At 37.1% G+C, this 21,793-nt stretch overlaps 1 protein-coding gene across 6 annotated transcripts in view; it reads right to left on the reverse strand.

Moving 5' to 3' along the window:
- Positions 1–21,793, reverse strand: part of LOC133521469 (syntaxin-1A) — a 74,394-nt gene that overhangs the window by 46,371 nt on the left and 6,230 nt on the right. For all 6 annotated transcript variants that reach the window (XM_061856444.1, XM_061856446.1, XM_061856443.1 and 3 more), the window contains exon 2: positions 1,496–1,579. In XM_061856444.1, the coding sequence (XP_061712428.1) occupies positions 1,496–1,579 (84 nt within the window). The remainder of the gene's footprint in view (positions 1–1,495; positions 1,580–21,793) is intronic.

Below are 21,793 nucleotides of genomic sequence, written 5' to 3' on the forward strand. Positions count from 1 at the left end.
GATTGTAACTAAAAACGAATGTTATTTAATTCAGTAACTATTTAGCAATGCTATAAAAGCGTAAGTAGGTACACCACTGTTTCCGTACGATAAGTCGCCATGTGGAACGCTCCCTGACATATATTTTTCTAATTAAATCTCATCTTTCTACTTACACGGGGAGCGACCGTTCTACTTGTCAGGGCTTTATTACATTAATGACACTCTTGTCAACGACTTGAATTACTTTGAGAGTTTCGTAATTTATTATAAAACTTTTGTACTTGTCATAGACATTGAGTTAATTTGTTGTCAGCACATAGGCCGAACAGGAAAAAAGAGAGAATGTACTTAAGAGTGAAAACTTACTTTGTTACCCAAGCCTTGACATAAAATAAACTCAAGGTAAAAGTAACTTGATTGTGCCATAATGTCAAAGATAAATCCTATGGAACCTTACAGAAACAGGATATGACATCGGTTGCTACTTTAATATCAATGACATAGCTAAAGCAGATGGTAGATAATGTATACAATAGTCACTCAAGTATAATAAAATAACATCTTGAATAAAGAAGCGCGTACAAATTCTGACACTAGTTAGTAACACTTTGTTGAGCTACATAATCGCATTAGATAATTACGGTAACTCATATGATTAATAAAAAAGAGACGAGTGCTGCTTATCTTTTTTACACATTATTAATACAAAGTACAAGATTAAATGTTTCTACGCTAATAAGATATGTATTAATTAGTAAAGATATAATTTCATCCTGAAAAAGGTTTTTATTTTTAACTTACTTTTTCTGACATATCAAAGAAGAAGAAACAACCAATGATATCAAAACTCTGTATAAAAGATTATGGAATATCCCTGTAATAACCATTAAATAAGGTCATATCCCCTCATCGGTTAAACAAGGTATTAAGAGTGCCCGGCAAGTTCGGCCGAATTTCACCTTCTCATATAAACGGAGTTTAGTTCTCATTTTAAAACTACGAGTCGGATTGTAATGAAACTTTGCACATACAATGACATGAGGTATATCTAGTTATAATATAAAAAAAAAACGAAATACAACAAAAACAACTTCTGTTCACTGTATTTTTTAAATTGTGGTATCTAAAGCTACATAAGCAAATTATAGGACTAGATATACCTTATCCTATTGAAAGTTTCAGAGCAATCTAGCTAGTGGTTTTAAAATGAGAGCATCACAACGTGTGTATGGACAAGTTCCCTGATGTCCTAATATAAAATTAGGTATAGGTATGTGTCAAATAAGTTATTTTAACACCACATAAAGAAAAGGAAAGTGTGACACAATTGTTTATTGAAAACGCCAATCGAAATCCAATGTATGGAAATTATAACATGACTTTTAGATGATATATTTTTTCTTTACCATTGACGTTTGTCCATTAACGATTGTCACCTTACAACCCCCGTACGCATTTTTTTTCATGTAGATACTGTTATTTGTGTCATGTCATGACTATTTTATAAACTTACCTCACCGAAGAATTCGGTCATGGGGCTCTCCTCAACCGCGACGTTGACGTCGTCGGGCCCGACGTCGTCATCGTCGCTTTGCGCCTGGAAAGGACAAACATACGTTAAAGGTGGATTTACGTCGATTATGTTTGACGGACCGGTTAAGGTAAAATATGATAGCGGCTAGCGTCGGAAAGGAAGCCTTTTTGTTTTTTTTTTTACAAATGTAAGTTACGATTATAAATAGTTTAAAATAAACCTAAAATATTTCTCATAAGAATCAATCCAAATATTGCGGATAAAGAATATTTCTTTTAAAACCGATTAACTGGCGTAAAGCTTATGGGTAGGAAATAAGAATGATTTAAAGCAAAGGTTTGTAAAAAATGCTTATTTCAGCAGACAGTTGAGTCTTGGTAATAAACTTTATTGACAAATATGTGTGTTTAAATAATATTTGTACTTTACAACTTACACCCTCATATGTAATTACCACTTTAATGACTGCACATGAATCCCATTGTAAAAATATGCAAGTCAGCAAGGCCTTTGAAAACCAGAAATCAATACAACGCATTATCCATCTATTGTTATCCTGTTTACACATTTACTATACAGCAGTTAATGTGTTGTACTCAATTAGGGCATATAAAAAATACAGCAAGCTTCGCAAAAATATGTGCTATTTTAAGAACGTAGGTACGGCCCAACACGGATGGCACGTACAACAAAATAGAACCCACTTAGTACTACAAGAGAGGTGGCCATTATTCAATTTGTGCGGACCGACCGCGTCCCCCACAGAGGTCTCCGGTGCGGATATAAAGCGACTCGACGGGGCTCGGACGGAACGAATATCCTGTCTTTAATCATTGCATTATAGACCTAAAATAGTTGGCGACGACTCAAATTGATTAAAGCTTCATTCCCCCTGTAATCTATCCTTGTAAACGACAAGTATGCACAACAGAACTCAACATCAGAATACAATAAAATTTGCTCAAATAGTGTAAACAAACAGACACACACAGTACTTGCCGTAAAGATTTTACGTTTCAGATGGCATTACAATGATGATTAGGTACAATTACATATTACGAAAGTAGCGTTAAAATACATTTATAAGACAATTTTTTTATACCTACTTGTAATTATTCAAAATAAGTTTTTGCCATAAATTTCATTTTTGTTAGAAGCTTTTGTGGCTGACTGTACTTTTCTTTCCACAGGCAACTAATACTCATCGAGACAATTCCATAAACCCTAAACACAATTAAGTTGCGTTGTTTTATCAGAGTTCCTATGGCTACTTCCTGCCTCCATCATCAAATCAGGTTGATTTTCTTTAATACGTCAACCGGTAGTTAGAGTACATTAACTCGTTTTTAATTTACAAATTCGTTCGTTTCTTAATAGGATCACACGAGTATTTTAATGTCTAAGTATGTACAGTTACATACACTATTTTATCTACACACATATTATAAACTTTCTATGATATAATCACTAACCCAAATTACAGGGCATCGTTGCTCTCTTGGCGGAACTCGCGGATATGTGGTGGCGTCACCGAAATATTTTCATTTTTGGTTCAAGCTTTTATGGCTGACTGTACTTTTCTTTCCACAGGCAACTAATACTCATCGAGACAATTCTATAAACCCTAAACACAATTAAGTTGCGTTGTTTTATCACAGAGTTCCTATGGCTACCTCCTGCCTCCATCATCAAATCAGGTTGATTTTCTTTAATACGTCAACCGGTAGTTAGAAATATTATATCCACATCATAATTTATTACCAAACTAAGACTAACACGGTCGATAATAAGCCGCGGCAGAATAAAACTGCCATGTTAGGGAGCAATCGAAAGCACAGGTCAAGGGCACATCAACAGTGTCACGATAATGGAGAGCCTTCCAAATTAAATACCGTGAGTTCCATTAATGGACCCAATTACCAGCACTTGATAGCAACTAATTAACACAGGCCATTGTGTTCCTTGAATAAGGGAGGTGAAGCGGCCAATTCGACCAAAGCGCTTTGTGCTACGGCTCTGGCTAGGTTGATCCAATCAAATAGTGGGGCGGAGACAATATTGTATTAATTTGGGTTGTTAGAGAAATGTATGGGTGTTAACATGGCTTAAATAAGTACACATGTTTTGTAAACATTTGGGAATTTATAAAATTAAATTTTACATTAACTCGTTTTTAATTTACAAATTCGTGCGTTTCTTAATAGGATCACACGAGTATTTTAATACCTAATTATGTACAGTTACATACACTATTTTATCTACACACATATTATAAACTTTCTATGATATATTCACTAACCCAAATTACAGGGCATCGTTGCTCTCTTGGCGGAACTCGCGGATATGTGGTGGCGTCACCGAAATATTTTTATCGCTCATTTTACACGAAATTTTTGCAATAGTTACTTTAAAAACAACAATACATGTTCATTTTATACTTAAAACTAATTAAAAGATTATCTGTACGTCTAATGGCGGCAAATGAAAACTTTTTTCACGCATGCCACGCATTCGTAGTATTTTTTTTTAATTCAGAGAAACTAGAGTCGGGGGCCTATTTGCGTATCATTCGATACAAACTAACATGCGAGATATGTCAATATTTTAAGCAATTGACATTTAATTTCGAACAAAAAGGCACCTCGACTGATATTAGAATAGAGGTCAAATGGAATTGGTTTTTCTTCAGAGATGTTCCAAATTTGATGTCATAACCAAATCGATTTTGATGTAGTTATGAAGCAATTACAACATCACAGATAAGAAATTTGTTGTAACAAAACAGTTTATCGTAATGTTGGCCATTATTTACGGATTTTGAAGGCATCATAGAGGGTTTATGATATGTGTGTAGATAAAAGCTTTTTCCGAAACGGAAGGAAAAACGAATTGCATTTATATACGTCGTTATCAGCACACGCGAAAATTCAAGAGCAAACATATGTTACTTACAGCAATATTACTTGAATAACGTCTACATTTATTATACCACGCCGAATGGCGTACAGCCCGCTTGTAGCCTATGCACATGCTTTAAAAAAACTACGGTCTCTTCTTAAAGAACACCATACAGCCTTAAGTCTTGCAAGTGCGTGCGCTTATGAAGCATGCCGTACGTTACACCTTATGCGATTCTGAAACCGCAAGAAATTAATCGCAGTGCGTTCTAACTGTTCTAAGCCGAAATGTCGTCAGAGGTAACAACCGCCGTGAACTTATCTCTCGTTTATATTGTAACGCAATGAAACCCTACAGTTCTAGAAGCCAAGATTGGTAAATTAATTTATTCTTGTAGTGTAATAAAATAGGTTGAAAAAAATATTTGTAAAGCAATACCACAGTTTTACCAAGGATTACTGTAACAACAGAGGAAGATTGTGTAAAATCTTTTCCCGAAAGAAAAGGATAAACGAATTGCATTTATATTCGTCGTTATCAGCACACACGGAAATTCAAGAGCAAACAGCGAGGGCATCTAGATAACGCTCTTGTTTTTACTGCCGCGACATTGTATCATTTTTTACTGATAACCTTTAGAGGCATCAACGTGTATTATTTGAATAACGTCTTACTTATACGATGCCGAATGGCGTACAGCCCGCTTGTAGCCTATGCACATGCTTTAAAAATCCGGACAAGTGCGAGTCGGACTCGCCCACCGAGGGTTCCGTACTGTTTAGTATTTGTTTGGCTACAGAAATACGTCATCTGTGAAAATTTCAACTGTCTAGCTATCACGGTTCATGATATACAGCCTGGTGACAGACGGACGGGCGGACAGCGGAGTCTTAGTAATAGGGTCCAGTTTTACCCTTTGGGTACGGAACCCTAAAAACTACGGTCTTTTCTTAAAGAACACCATACAGCCTTAAGGTTTAGAACGCACTGCGATTAATTTCTTGCGGTGTCAGTCTTGCAAGTGCGTGCGCGTATGAAGCATGCCGTACGTTACACTTTATGCGGTTCTGAAACCGCAAGAAATTAATCGCGTGCGTTCTAAGCCGAAATGCCTAAATGTCGTCAGAGGTAACCGCCGTGAACTTATCTCTCATTCATTTTGTAACGCAGTGAAACCATATACAGTTCTAGAAGCTAAGATTGGTAAATTAATTCATGGTCGTGGTTAAACTACTAATGGTTTCACAGGTTGCAAGCTGTCTAATAGCTTAAGAGGGGGCTAACGCCAAATGTAGTTTTTATGATAAATTTTTACAAGTTATATTGAAGGGCATATGTTATGAAATAAGTCATACGAAAACTAGACTATATTTGGAAGGACACTGGGCAGACTCTATAACCAAAGCCTTCAAAGGTTAAGTTGGCTCAATAACACGAAAACATATATAATTTGCTTTATTTTCAGTTGCACTTTACATATATCGATACCCTGCATATTCTAGCAGTGTTATTTCAATATAAAAACCTGGTAATAGGCATGAGCATGACTGAGGGATCAGACGAGCAAAATTTAAAACAGAAGTATATATTTAGACTTATTGAGATAAAAGCCATCGCACAACACGGACAATATCTTGTTTCTCCTTCTAATTTCCTGGCTTCACGCCCCCCTCATAATACCGTCAGTTAGTTCAAGGTCAATAGTCCCACGTTACTGTAACTACGTTTTTTTTATAATACTACATCGGTGGCAAACAAGCATACGGTAAGCAGTCTCCGTAGCCTATGTACGCCTGCAATTCCAGAGGAGTTACATGCGCGTTGCCGACCCTAACACTCCGCATCCTCGTTGAGCTCTGGCAACCTATTATATAAATAATATAATACGTAAACTATAATAAGTAACCACAACGCCTTGAACATTTGTACCTGATCCCTACGGGAGTAATACGGACCTACAAAGCTCACTAAATCAGATTGCTTTCTCTGTCCCTATTTCTAAAACAATAAATTAAACAGGACGTCGGTCCTTATAAAGGAGGGTAGAGATGTTTTCGTATATCTCGGTATAAAAGGTAAGCAATGATTTGCATTTATATCAATGTACGCGGCCATAAAAATGTCTCAAAGCATATTTTATGTATCACGCTAATGAATCAAGTTTCAAGAGGAAAGGGGAGGACCGCTTCTCCATACTAATATAATTATTATAAGAGCTGTGGTTGATATATACATCAAATTGTGTTTATAGCCAGAGATAAAAATGAGGACTATGTTTTTACAAACTTTACAGTTTGGATGGAAAGGCAATTTCGCGCGGTCGTTAATTCTCGTCTTAAGTTATTTCGCAAATATTGTGCGGTAAATGTTTTTCACGTCAAATCTAGTTAGGAATTCACGAATTCACCAAGGAGCCATTTAGGTGTAGGTATCCCGAGGCAGGGCAATTTGGAGGTGGTCACGGCCGCCCGGCCAGACAAAGGGGCTGGCAACGATTACATTACCTTACTTCGCTGATCTCTCCATAGCTACGAGTAATCTAATCGTGGGGTCCGACTACATTTTATGCGCAAGTGATATTGCCTTGCCCAGTGGCTGCCCACATTCTCAATCAGAACACCACACGAACTATCTTTTAAATGAGTCATTATACTCAATTGAAGCCATTAAAAGGTCACTCCGGTGTACTCTGGTGTTATTAAACGGATTAATTATGATAATAAAGCATTTAAAAGGACATACTGTGAAGCTTAATTACATGCACTCTCTTGTTACTTTATTACGCGATTAAAGAACGAATAAAGAGATCAAGATGCGATCTAAAGTTTAAACAAGAAATAATAGAATACAAACGTGTTTTTTATTGTTAGGATAAGTTCTTAAACAGCGAAAATTCTTGTCTTAGATGTACGTACGCCAAGATTGTGATTTTAATTAAGTTTTATTAATAGAAGATATCAACGCCGAAAATGCAGTAACAGCTAATAAAAAAACCTATCACAATACAACACACAATAGTTACAATTTCCAACGAAACCGTAAATAAATTAACATTACTTAAAATTCCCTAATTAAAACCTAATAAAGCTCGGGATTATTTTCATTTCATCTACAGTCAAAGCGGGTAGCTATCTAACAAATTGGGAGTCACGTCACGTATTTCAATTGAGCCAGATTCTATGACGTCGACTCGCTGATATGGCGTTCTGGCAAATAAGCGACAGGAATAGCATAACTTACTTATCACTTCCTATGTATCCAAGAGCTACCGAGATACAGTTAATATCGCGCAAATTAGAAATTATAAAGTCATCACAAAAATACTTCAAGCACGTCTTTGAACTTGTAAAACTTAGTTAATTTCTACAATAGAAGATTCAACAACAACCGGGAAATACGGCGTAACCCCCGACTCGAGCAGTAAGACTAATTAAATGAATTTTCATTTCGGGAAAATTTTAACGATTTCTGGTTATTTACCTTGTAAATTAACGAAAACTAATTAAACAAGCGGCAATGCGGGAGCTGGCTTCATACGCAAAACCGGATTCAGCATTTAAGCCGGGGACGTGTGTTTCAATTAAGGCGGAATGAGCCTTGCGGAGATTTTTTAAATCCCTGAAACGTACGTCGATTTATGTCACAATTATACAGGCAAATGCTAAACTCCGCATTTATGCTCTTTATATTAAAGGCACTTGACATCGTAAAATATTTATGTTAGAATATATTTTGAATGTTTAACCACAGGAACATAAAATCAGAAAAAGAAGCTTAAACAGCCGTATTCGCGATTGATGGATGAGTATAAATGTTGCGTGAATTCGCAACATCTCTCGACATTTGATTCATGGTAAAAAGGTCTGAAATTGGTACAAAATCACAAGATCGTTAAATAAACTTCAGTTTATATTGCTGCATGCAGACTAAGTAGTTGTTTTTGATTTAGCAACTACGTTTATTACTGAGTCAATAAAAAAACGCAGCAGTTATAAATATCACAATATTAACGGACTTAATTGAATAAAGTCAAGTTAGTGACGCAAATTCAGGGAATAGAAAACGAAATCGATATTGCAAGTCGACCTTCGGTACACAATTCGCTACAACGTCGGCCGCTTTTGTATTCGCTATTGTTCTTAAATTTGAAACAAAAAGTAGACAGGAAATGACTTCTTTGTGTTAGAAAAGTATGACACTCGACAATATTTTTATTCAATTCGAGGTAGAGATAGCGAAACGAAAGCGAAAGTTTGGAAACAATATAAAGCAACACGGAGGGCGCGCACTAAACGGGCAGAAATTACGCGGATCTGGGTCAACTCAACCCCTGCTCGACTGTTCCCCCAAATCTGTGCCCAGTTTTCCCAGTCCCAACAGGTGCCCGGGTGCTTTTTACCCCACGCACAAGTAAAGAATTTGTTTCGTGAATACAGGCATCTTTTAGATGTCGTCTAACGATATTACGCAAAGTAATCCCGGCTTGGCTTAACGTCATGTATCCCGACGTGATGTCTTACGGCTAAAACCAACCTGGAATAGTCTCAGTCCTTACATAATTTAGTTGGATAAAGCGCCGGGTCTGTAGGCCTTTTCGGGAAAGCACGGCAAGTAGATATATATTTATCGCCTCATGGGAGGCGTTCATCAAGCTTGGAGGGAAGTGAAGGAGCGGCTGTTACTCGTAAGTATACTTGGAAAAAATACTATGAGTATATTGCGATTATAGGTAAAATGAATTACAGGACTAGGATGTCGTTGAACTTTTGGTTGACCGTGACTGATTTGTGACTACTTATACATATACCTATTTCGTGACTACATACTAGTTATGTATTCTGTAGCATTGCATTATTTTACAAAAATTAGCTTAACAATCCTGATGCGAAACACTTATTTGTGACGTTATCTATGAAAAGGGACCTTATTGTCGATGGCGCTGCCGCCGTTATAAACGATGCTCCGATACAAATACACCGCTGCGCGACGCGACGCAGTGCGGCGTAAGCGCCTTCGACAATAAGGTCCCTTTTCATAGATAATGCCACATTTCATATTATTTCATTTTGACGCTTGGAGAACCTTTACTTTCCGCAAATATAATTAGTATTGGTATTTTATATGACTTTGGGGACCTTTTACATTTCCTAATTTTGTTAACTGTTATAATATAGTAGTTATTTATTTTTAAGATTACTATAACATAATGTTTACCCAGGTATTCGCTGTGGCATCGTATTGAATAAATGTTGTTATGTTGTATTATTGTATGTATGTCACTGTAAATGTTGTATCGACTTGTAAAAGAGCCTTTGAGGCCTCCTTGCAAAAGAAATTTGTAATGTAGAATTATTTTGAATTATAAGTCTATCAGAAAATCACCACGAAACTTCTTTGCGTACCTTCTAAGGTAGGGGCTAGGACTGAAGTCCCTGATAGATGTTTCAGTACTTTCAGTTTCTTCCCAAGATACGTAAGTATTTTTATATCATTAGGCAACTGGCCGCTCCGATATTGATATTCCATATATCTTATATTTCCTCGAGCTACCGAAGACAAATAAGGTATTCTTGTGCTGCCCTCTGGGAAATCATTATAAATTATTTACCCGGCTCAGAATAGATAAAACATTGGCAAACAAAATTAATATAAAATCGTCTCTGGTACTTAAGTAGGAATATACAATATTTGCAGATAAAAAGATGAAAATATTTTTGACTTAAAAAAAATATAGTTAAGATTTAAGATAGCGAGTAGAGGGCACTCGACTTTTCGTTGTCTATTATAGATAAGGTCTGTAACTGTAATACATGCGTGAGCCTAAATAAATCGATGAAAGGGTTCCAAACTTTGCTGCCGAACGTGGAAGGGTGCGAGTAGCAATACAATTTATGAGTTTACTTGCGAAAACATATTAAACGCATCTGACTATACTCTTACGAGTAATGACGCCGTACGTGTTGTCTTGAGTATGTGTAGGAGGGTTATTATTAGGAGAGAAGGTTGAAAATATCGATATTAGGGGTATTTGATTGCGTGTCGCTAACCGAACGGGCGCCTTAACGAAGTGGTTTCACACGGGTCGCGGTTTACGGGTCGTCGTAAAGCCGACGAGGGGCAGCCCGGCGCTGACGTCGCCGCACACGCGCTTGTTTACGGCCCTTTAAACCCGGCCACTGCTAAGAATTATGTACCTCTGTCTGGTATGTCTGGTGTCAGAGGTATTACAAGAGCTTTGGCCGTGTATGTTCTAATCTAACATAACTTACAAAGGGCTCAGGGAAACCAATTTAACTGTGACCTAGAGTTACTTAAAAAGTTTGTCTAGACTAAGTGCTACTTATACCGGTTCGTCTGATTTTCGTCTTGCCCGTGATCCGAAAACGATTACTATATCTACCACCCGTTTATAATAGTATGAAGCCAATCTTAAATCATTTGTAGGACTCGACTGTAAAACTCAATATGAAGTACCCAGTACCTACATATAATAGGTACGGTACGACAACTAGAAATATCAACGTGATATAATCTCGCGTGAGCGCTATTTTTGTTTCCACCTCAGACTAAAAGCTTCAACGCTTCTGATACTTTAAGCAGCTTATACCGGGATCACGACCTAGGTAATACAAGGAATGGCTATTAATGCAGCAGTGTAAACGGTGCAGCAAGATAACGCTTCATAAAATTCAAACAAAAGCGTTGGAGCAGAACAAAAAGATAGTGTTACAAAACAAACAAAAACTTAATGGCTTTGTTGCCGACGTTGCCGTGCGAATCTAAAAAAACATTCATGTTTGTATTGAATCTCACCTACTAGCAAAATAACTGTGTCAAAGTTATAGTCCTGAAAACTAGGCATCAGAGCCCCTAGTGTAAATTTATTCAATTTCAAAACGTGACGTACGCGTTTGCGTTAAGTCTCATTTAGTATGGGATTTTGACACAGCGCGCCAAGCGGAACGTTTTAGAAACTCAAAATCCCGTACAAAATGAGACTTAACGCAAACGCGTACGTCATGTTACGCCATCGAATAGATTTACACTAGGGGTACAGGTTATGTCTACATAACCTGAGGCCCTACCGCAAAAAACGTGAATCGAATTTTCTTTATCCGCCTCTCTATCACACGAATATGCAAGAGCGATAGAGAGGCAGATAAGGAGATTTTTCTTTTATGCGGTAGGCCCTCTGGAATTTTGGCGCGTTTGTATTGTGATAACAAGAACGTGACTATGTTATCAGCCAACCCAAGGTCGAGAGCAAATATACGCAAACGAAAAAATCGAGAAAACTTTCCCTAACCCGGGAAGCTATTTGCCTGAGGCCCAAGCCTTTAGCACATTATTTTTGCCCCTAGACCCCGTTTGCGTGAACGGAATAATCTCAATCTAGAGACCCAACCAGAGTAGTTGCATAACCCAAAACACGCGTAAATAGGTGGGGTCATGGCCGGGTAAAACCAAGAAACTTTCAAGGGAAGAACCTAAAATCCAACTTATTAAATGTACCTATTTTGAATACGTCGTGTGCCAATTTGAATATCATATAATTATTGTTTTGATAAGTGGCTCTTCGATCATTTTTCAATGTGGAATATAATATACATAATTACATATGCGAGCGTGTTAACCTAATATTTATATTAGTTTATCTAAATGTTAAACAGCATCACTTTTGTACTAAATATTTACGGTGTTATAAAAATTTTATACGATTCATCAGTAATTAATAAATAAAACTAATAATGTCTTCGCCATATGTTGCAAAACAATGTCACTAGATCTCAATAAAAATGGGACGAAACAAAGAAACGTAGCGTGTACGACAATGGAATGGACGTGGAGCATTGATAGGCCGCGGCCGGCGCGCTGCCGCAGAACTTACGTAAGCGGAGCCGAGGCACAGTATAGGGACAATGTCAGTAACCTATTTTTGGATCTTTAGGAACTCCTATTAACGTCACGTGTGTTAGGACTAGTCAGACACAATGCTTGTCCTTACTAGATGTCCTTATTAGAGGTTCCCTTAGAATGGGAAACGTAATTTGTTTTTGTCAGCTGCCCGCGTTTTGTCGGAAGATGGAATACTCTCGGTACGCCTACTATGACCGGAGCCACCCCGCCCGCTTGACACTTCCGAGACACTCCCGGACGTATATTTTGCAACTGGGCTCTCATTTCACCCCCTTACCGACTACGGGCGAGTCGAAAGTTTCGATAAACTCTCTGATTACGTGTAGTTGTTGGGGACCTCAAGGTAACTTTACACTGGTTTTTCCGTGAATTCAAGTCGCCCTCACTCGTGTAACCTAATATACCGGCTGATGTGGCGCTAGCACCGAATTTGTACGTCAGTGAATTACAAATGAGCAGTGCAACGGGCGTAACGGCGTTTACACGTAATAATGGACTGTGCGGTTTGCAGAAGAACGAAACTGGAGACTTTATGAAGGTAATTTCATTTGGAAGGAAAGGAAAGTTTCTGACAGACATTTCTTTTTGATACTAACTTGCTACTTGCTACCCTACCTTCCTACCTTTGATAGCCCAGCCTGTGCAAGTGTACGTCATAATTTCATAGAAGTTTGACGTTTGAAATAACACCTTCACTGTCTAGGCTGTCAAAATCGCTGCCAACTTATCTTGGTATGACTCTATTATAAACGTCATATTTATATAGAAATTTGACATGTGGGATGTTAGGGCATGGCACACTGCATCCGACGCACGTCGTTCCAAACTTTGAGTGAGACAACGCTATGCGCGTATATATGATAGCAATATCGCGAATCGGATGCAGTGTGCCATGCGCCGTTGATTCCACGATCATTGTTCCGATGGTCTTGTCAGCTAACAGTTTCAAAGCAAAGGGTTTTGACCAACACTTAGGTAGTTCCCGCTAGGTGTGCGAGATCAAGGGTCAAATGCAGAAGGCGGTAATCTTGGATCTTGGACCGAAAGTTACTTTCGCATTTATTTTTAGTTTTAGTAGTGATTATAAAATACAACAGTGACAGTAATTTAATAGATTCTAAAACGAAACCCTCGACTTGAAATATCCCATATCTTCCAGGCCTCATTGGCAGTATGAACGTATGGCACTTTTATGAAATTGCCCCTGAAAACGAATCGGTCCCTTTATCACCTGTCTGCTATAACGCCGCGTCTCTTACCCGCCCTGAATAATAGAATACACAGGCGTAGTCTAATTTTAATTATAGGATATGAATTTGATCTGGATTAGACGTGGACCGGATCTGTCAGAGTCAAAAGTGACATTTCTTCAACCAAAAACTTTTGACACTGATTGATAGATCTATATCTAATCCAGATCAAATTCATATCCTATAATTAAAATTTGAATACGCCTGACAGTAAAATAGAGTTAACGGATGTAAATTGCCTGGGTCGCGTTATATATAAGGTTCATAACCCGTAATCGCTGTATGTAACTCTTTCTAACAACAATCATATTTGATATAAAGGAAGACAAACAGAGAATACAGATTACCTTTGTAAAACACGAACCTGGTAATCTTAGCAGACGAATGTACAGTCAGCGTCAAATACTTCGTAGCAGTCAAAGTGGCCAAATAGTTCGGTACACCATACTAAATGTATGGTGTACCGAACTATTTGGCTACTTTGACTGCTACGAAGTATTTGACGCTGACTGTACACAGAAAAAAATCAATCACGAGAACAGGTTAGGTAATTCCTAGCTGCCTAGCCAAGATACCGAACTATTGACGTCTTGGCTAGGCCTACTGTGTTAGATATACATGAGACCCACGAAAATAGAATATGGAAATAGGTATTTCGATCCGACATACAGAGAACAATAGGGCACAGAATTATGAGGGTTTCATGTACAATATACGGGGTCTTCTGTCACAGGTATTTTATACTTACTAGAAGACTCCAACCTTTACAATTGAACCCTGTATCATTAACAAATAAAACATTTTTCATTTTTTCATTTTTCAATATGACATGTATTTATATTATCGTTTCTTGAAAATTGAAAAAGCATTCAGTTTAATTCCAAGGGAAAAATACATAACTGCAATGTAGGCTAACGCGTTTAATTTCGCCGCTAGGGGCGCTAGTGTAGACGGAGGTCTCTCAAAATGTCAAATGCATAGTATTTTTAGGGGTTACAAGTTTTTTTATCGAGAATTTTCACTCCTTATTCATAATTGTGGTTAATCTATTTTTCTATTTTTGATTATTCATGGTAAACCTTAGATATAGTTCAATAAGATAATAGAGATGTTTGACTATTGGGCAATTTAATATATATTGAAATTATTGTGTAATATATTGAAATTCAAATTGAAATAATGTAGTTAAGTAGTAATAAGGAACATTTAATTTTAGGCACTATTAGGATCTCTGCCTGTAAAAATAGTTGCTGTGTTTAATAATAAATAAAATAAATGTTAGTGGGTTTAAAAAAGGGCCAACTAAAATATATGCAAAATTTAAATGTTAAAATACTATTCTGTATATTAGAGCGTTTATATTTTTGTGCATATTAGAAATATCGTAGCGTCGCTTTGTTACTACAACCATGCCAATAAGATTTCAGTCTAATCTCAATACGATTTTTCAAGTTTGGTATTGTGTGTATTTTGTTACGATACTGTACGATATTCAGAACTTCAGAAGTAAATTCCTTTTAATTTCATCCCCTTACTTAATCGATTTTTTCTTTCCGCGTCAACTCATAACATTGTATTTCATACCTACGCACTCCTACTTATACATTCTCAATCCCAATACTAACTGATATTAATTCGATCCACTTAGAATTAGATGCTAGACTAGCTGGGCAAATTATCACACCACAGAAACTCAAAATAATAAAACAAATTTAGCCAACCCCCAACCCTCAACGATCAACGTCAACCGTCAGTTGTTAAGTGCCATTGTGTGCACTTGGGGACACACAATGGCACGCCATAAACGATTTGAATTTTGTGAAATTTTTCAGCGAAATATAGCGCTTGCTTTATTGCATATAAATTTTTCCAAAGTTACAAATACATCTGCGCTACGGTGATATATAAACGCTAATGAAGCTTAAATAACATGGTCTAATAGTCGAAAAACTACAAAAAATATAAATGCACGTAAATGGCTCTAGGTAGTCCCGGTGCGCGGCAATGAATACCTACTCCCGAAGCGAAAATTAAACTCAGGGTTGAAACAACATAGACACTGCAGTATCACTATTCAGCTGTACCGCTCCTCAAAACATTAATTTGCACACCGGTACCGAAATAAATTTGCCTGTTACTACGCACCTCTCGCTTACATTGTTACTGGCTGCGCACATTATGTTTAATTACATTTTGATCGAGGGTTGATCGATTATCCATTAGCAGTTTAGCACAACATGATACAGAGGGATTATGTTTAACATTAATTTTCAGGATTAGGTTTCCTGTAACAGGCTTTCATGGGCAAAGGTTAATTTTGTTTAAGCTTGTGAAAAGTTATCTAGACCTGAAAAATGATCATATGCATTTTTCACTCAAGAAATAAGATAAGGTAAGGCCCAACAGGCAAAGGCAGTCAGGTAGTGACATGATTACTTTAGTTGCACATTTTTATCTAACTAACAAACTACATTATGGGTACAAGACTTCAACGGGCCTCTTACTCGCTGCTTGTATGTCTAGTATACGTAATTGCATTTGACCTTAGTTTTAATAAACTGTTTAAGGCATCTGAATTGCAATAATATAGCTAATTGAAGTAGGTAAGTATTATCTAGAAAATACGATTAACAGCTAGCTAACTGTGAAAAGACAAAGCGTCTTCACTGGAAACCACTTCGAAAAACTTCAGTAACAAAGCAAAACTGTGAGAGCCTACTCCGCTTTATCCTCAAAAGAGAAAAGGTTTTCTTGAGAAATTCTATCATCTGATAACAAATTTATTAATAAAAACTATTCTATCATGTCCCTTAGGGAGAAAAGCTTGAATGCTTATTACACACAAATGTTTATGTTGATGGACTAATAGAATTAAAATGTGCAAACTTATATTTTTTTCCCTGAAACTAAGGTTTCTAAACCAAAAACATAAATGATAAAACTAGGCCAAGTTCTTATGTGACACAAAACGTTGTGATATCTGAAAACATGCCAAGTTTCGCGCTAGCACTAGACTGACGATAAACTAATTTAATTTATAATGACATTTTCAGCCTCAAATTACGTGGCCCTAGATTAGCAGAAACACTTGAAAAACATGAAAGAATGCAATTGAAACATTGCTTCTCTATCTCTGATTAAATATGACCCTAAAATGATAATCAATGTTGAAGCTTTAGATCTCTCGATACTCGATATGTCGTAAAGAGTAACCATTAACAATATAATATTCGTCTATAAAATGCCCATTGCGACCGCGTTATTGCGATATGATCGACGCGCAATGTAGATGGGATTTTGATACGTTGTACCTGAATTTATTGCTTTACATTCGAGTTATTGGTATATTATCACCTTATCCTAAACAGTTGAGATGATTTCATTCAAGATAAGAAAACAAACAATGTACTAGTGTTGGATTTCTTTATAAAATACCTACCTACATGAATATAAAATTCGATGTATTATTAGAAGTGAACGCTTTGTTGTTATTGACACACGTTAAGATTTTTTAACGAGCCTCTAAAGTGTCCCACTGCTGGGCAAAGGCCTCCTCCCCAAGACTTCCAATCTCCCCGATTAACTGCAGCACCCGTCCAGTTTCTGAGAAATGCGTCCAGGTCGTCCCGCCATCTCCTCTTCGGCCGACCTTGCCGGTGTTTACGTTGTGGCAGTCACTTATACGTGGCTAGTTTGGCTCACCTCTGTGGATGCATACGTCGTACATGGCCTGCCCAGTCCCACGTTAAGATTAAATCAAAATAAATAAAGACGGTGGTTATCTGCGCGTTTCAGTAGGAAGTGTAAGTTTTTGTGAATATGCCTCCAAATTAATAGGTACAATCAAGTTGAGAGCAACGACTACACAAATCAAACTTGCGAATTCATTAAAATTTTACAAAATGCAATATATGCAAGCAGAAGTTTTCCGATAATTTCAACAGCCATCGTTTAATCCAAGCCCTATTTTACGATTTGTCATAAATACATGTACAAGCACATGATCACCAGCCGTCGCATCCCAGAACTGGGTCTCACCGGATATCGACATGTGCCATCGGGTTTGACTAATAGTATCGGTTTACAGTTTACACGACGCGGAACGAGGATACGATACGTATAGACATACGTTACCAATTCCAACGATGTCAACATTGATGCATTTAATTAAACACGGTAAATATGTGAACAACATTAATGCAAAATCAGGCCTGTTTCCCGGAGGGGTGATGTAGAGATCACGGATTTCCAATTCCTACGATACTCCGATGAAAGGTTAAGCAGGTACTCTTGTATTCTGGACTAAGCTTAGACCTTATAGTTTTTTTGATTTTTCTGCGAAACGATGCGACGTACGAGTAGTAGAGCAGGCCTTTACTCATAGGAAATTTCGTTAAACTAACAAAACTTTTCACAGAATAAGTATGACACTTTTTACAATTTGCATTGCATTTTAAATGCAACGTTGAGTGTTTTTTCAGCGGATCACTAAATTTATTCATGCGCTTAACTCCGCAAGGGATTTAGAAAATCCATCTCTGCTCTATTCAAGCGTTTCAATATTTAAAGTCCTCGGCGTTGCAATTGAGTTTTGGTGGCCAGTGTAATACCAAAATCCAGTTTACTAGGTCATACGGAAACTACTTTCGTCCTCAATACTGCAATAGACAGACGCTTGACCGAGCTTGAGCCAGCAACATTAGGTACTTGATGATATAATATTAAACACCCAGGTCCAATTTGGCATAGATAAGCCAGTCCCATAGTTTTGCAGCCACCACGAGCGACCCCGTCGAGTAGGCTCAACTTGGACTCATGCCAGAAACATTAGCACAGATACATGAGCCTAGCAATGCACACAAGTTACCGCCGATTCCATTCTCACACACGCTAATTTAATTTAATAAATAAATCTTATCATGTCGTCTCTAACAATCAATATAAACTCCTCAGAATGTATTCTGCGCTTACTTAGAAGTAAATAAAAGTCGGCAATTTACAACTACATGAAATCCATCAGCAAAAATCAATAAACTTGGATATTGGGGTAGTTCACTAACTAACCGACGAGTAACGCATAGAACGTACGATAGCAACATCGAGAGAAATAAATTGAATATTATAGATTTCGCTGCGGGGCGCGTCGTTCGGGCTCGTGAACTGAATACGATACGCTTTTGTGAAACACTTTTATCATACTTTTCAAATGATTGCTCTTATGCATGTTATTCTTCAGTTGTACGTTCTCATGAGTACAAATATTCATTTAAATTAAATTCTAGTTAAAAACGTTCGAATTTAAGAAATTAATAAAAGCTACGAGATTTCAAGCTTAAAGTTTAAAGCTTAAAGTGGCTCGGGAGTCTGAGGTCAGATGTAAGATTCACAAAATAACAAAAGTAACAAGAAGAAGAAGATACGTAGATCTAAATAGTCTGTTCGGAAAGAGAAGAGTCGTGAAATGTATTGGGCTCCATAGGTTTAGATTTAGATTTATTTTTTCATAATATTAAATTACAGTATAAATTATTTCAAGCTAATCTATATGAATTTATATTATGATCGTCAACTATTTATTATATACAATGTCAAGACAGAAAAATCATCAAATATCAATAGGAAAATAAATTCATCACAATGTCAAATAAATATTGGGAAATAATAATTATACAATGTCAAATAAAATAATTACGGAAAAGATGTCATTATGGTCACTTATACCTACTTATCTCGTAATGTTCGTCAAATGGTCCTATAAAACAATAAATAAATAAAAAATGTCGGATAAGATGACTTTGCTTGACAAATCGCTTACTATGAAATTATGACCGGTTATACCGACATATTCGCTGTTTTTCGACTACATTACACATACATTCCACGACTCTTCTCTTCGGGCACAGACTCTAGTAGTCGAAACTGTGTGTTGAATATACTTAAGTAAATTTTTATATTGTTCAAGGCAAGAGAATCCTAAATAAACAAATGTATTAGAAATTGAAAAAAAAATCCGAAATAGTTATCATGTACGTACGACCAGATCTCCTTATTGGTCAACGAGGATTTCAAAAAATTCTTTGAGGACGGCGTTGGTTGTACTGTGCCCTATGGAACCTTTCTCATACATGTCTAATGCCGGCGTAAATTTAATTCTTCCTCCCCTAGAGAGTAAACGCGCGCTAAATATAGACACAATGTGAATCAGCTGTTGCATTACATGAGCAGGGACGTCCGGTGACGTCAGGTGAGACAAGCACTTGAACCTTCCCCAGCAACCTTGATACCGCTGCCCTTTCTTTTTATAACGGCGAAATGTCATACCGTCCGCGTCCTAGCTACAGCCGAACTTTGAGATAATCGTAAAATAGAAGTTAGACAAATGTGGATATTCTTATAATTCTTATAAATAAAGATAACTGCACAAAATAATGAAATAATCTGAATTGATACCATTATTAAATACCGACTATACATTTCATCTAGTAACGTGCTAGATGCGTCCGCCAACAAAATGTCTTCAGTTTGGCGGAATATAATTATATATAAATACCATTTAAGTATATTTGTGATTGTGTATCATCATTATAATCCGTTTCTAGTAACTATAACCTAGTAACTATCGCGGTAACTGAAGACAATAAGAATTTTAGAAAATTAAGAATCTACTCGGTTAAGTCTTAGACGGTACAGAAAAATATTATTATGTTCGAAAATCCTTCCAAAAATTACGTGTGGATTCCGTTTATTATGACTCTAGTCTAGTTATTGTGCAGTTTGGTTTTCATATACAATTTTATGTAACAATGTGGGATAAATTTCTGAAGCTGTAAGGAGCGGACTTGATGGGCCGATATGTACAATAGTATAAAGGTCCTATAAAACAATCAATTTAAAAAAAGTCTTTGTTTATAGTGACAAATGGATAACTATTAAATTATGACCGGTTATACCGACGTCTTTCCCTGCAAGGACATTTGGTGCGTAAGGCGTGCGTGTCTTTTTAATTCTCAGTGACAAGTTCATAATTGGTACAAAGTTAATAAAACTCATCTCACACAAAGGAATTTGAGATTCATTTGGAAACCTTAACAAAAATAAGAAGACATCCGCTTAGTATGACGTGTATGTCACTTTCACTTCCCTTCGATGTCATTCTCATTATACTCGTAAGCAGATTCTACTAAATGTTTATTCAATTTGTAACCGACCAATATGGCGATAAAAATTGTGTTCGGAGACCATCGAAAACTTCGTCCGAAGTAATATAACTCGGTTCAGGCCGAATGTATATCTTATCCTTTATGCAAATATTGCAAATGCGGAAGACTCGAATAATTGGTGATTCCAGTGTAGTGCGACCTTGAGATTCGTACAGCTATGCAAGGAGATAGAACTTATCAATTGTCGCTAGCGGACATCAACACACCTCCGCTCGGCTAGCAACTGTAACGATATCAGCCGTAAAAATCCTTGAATAAAACAAGGGAACAGCTTTTATCATGTCCTCTCTTTTGCACCTGGAGGATATTAATATTAAACATGAAATTAATTCTCGCCGAAGTTTCTATATTTACATATCAAATTATATTTGAATAAGTAAACCGTCGATCTCATTTTCCTTGACATATTTTTTTTGTTTCTCGTGTCTTTTAGGTTTCCGAGGATGCCTACAGGGACTTTCCAATTATTGTGTCATCTTACACAAAACGACCTGGCTTCAAACTAAGCTAAGTTTGTATTCTGCATAATCATCATCATTTAAGAGCATGGCTCTTGTCGGACGGAGGAATAGACGCCGGTTTTCGCGGTCTTCAGCCAAGTTCTTTAGGTCCCTGTAAGTGTAAGGCCTGAGCGGACGCTCGAAGCCGAGCGTTCGGCGGAGCGTGCAGCGTGGCGTGCAGCGTGGCGTCCAGCTCACAAGTGATTTTAGCAGCGTGCACTGAGGCCACTCCTATGTTCTTCTTATCTTCTATACATACTCGTACGTTTTCATTTGTTTGACATGCACGTCACCGTTTTTTAAGCAGCGGTGTGGGGAGCATGCGTCAAAAACGGTACGCATACGACGCGTCACTGCGATTCCGTATCGTGACCGTTTTTTAAGCTGCGGTCTGGTCGCACCTTTAGTTGTCATTTTTTTCTATTGAGAGCAGTTATTCGTAATTATGTCCTTACCATGTACCAAAATCTTAAAATATAAACTTCATAATTC

Source organism: Cydia pomonella, chromosome 9 (genome assembly GCF_033807575.1).
Source record: "Cydia pomonella isolate Wapato2018A chromosome 9, ilCydPomo1, whole genome shotgun sequence".
NCBI classification, from domain to species: Eukaryota; Metazoa; Arthropoda; class Insecta; order Lepidoptera; family Tortricidae; genus Cydia; species Cydia pomonella.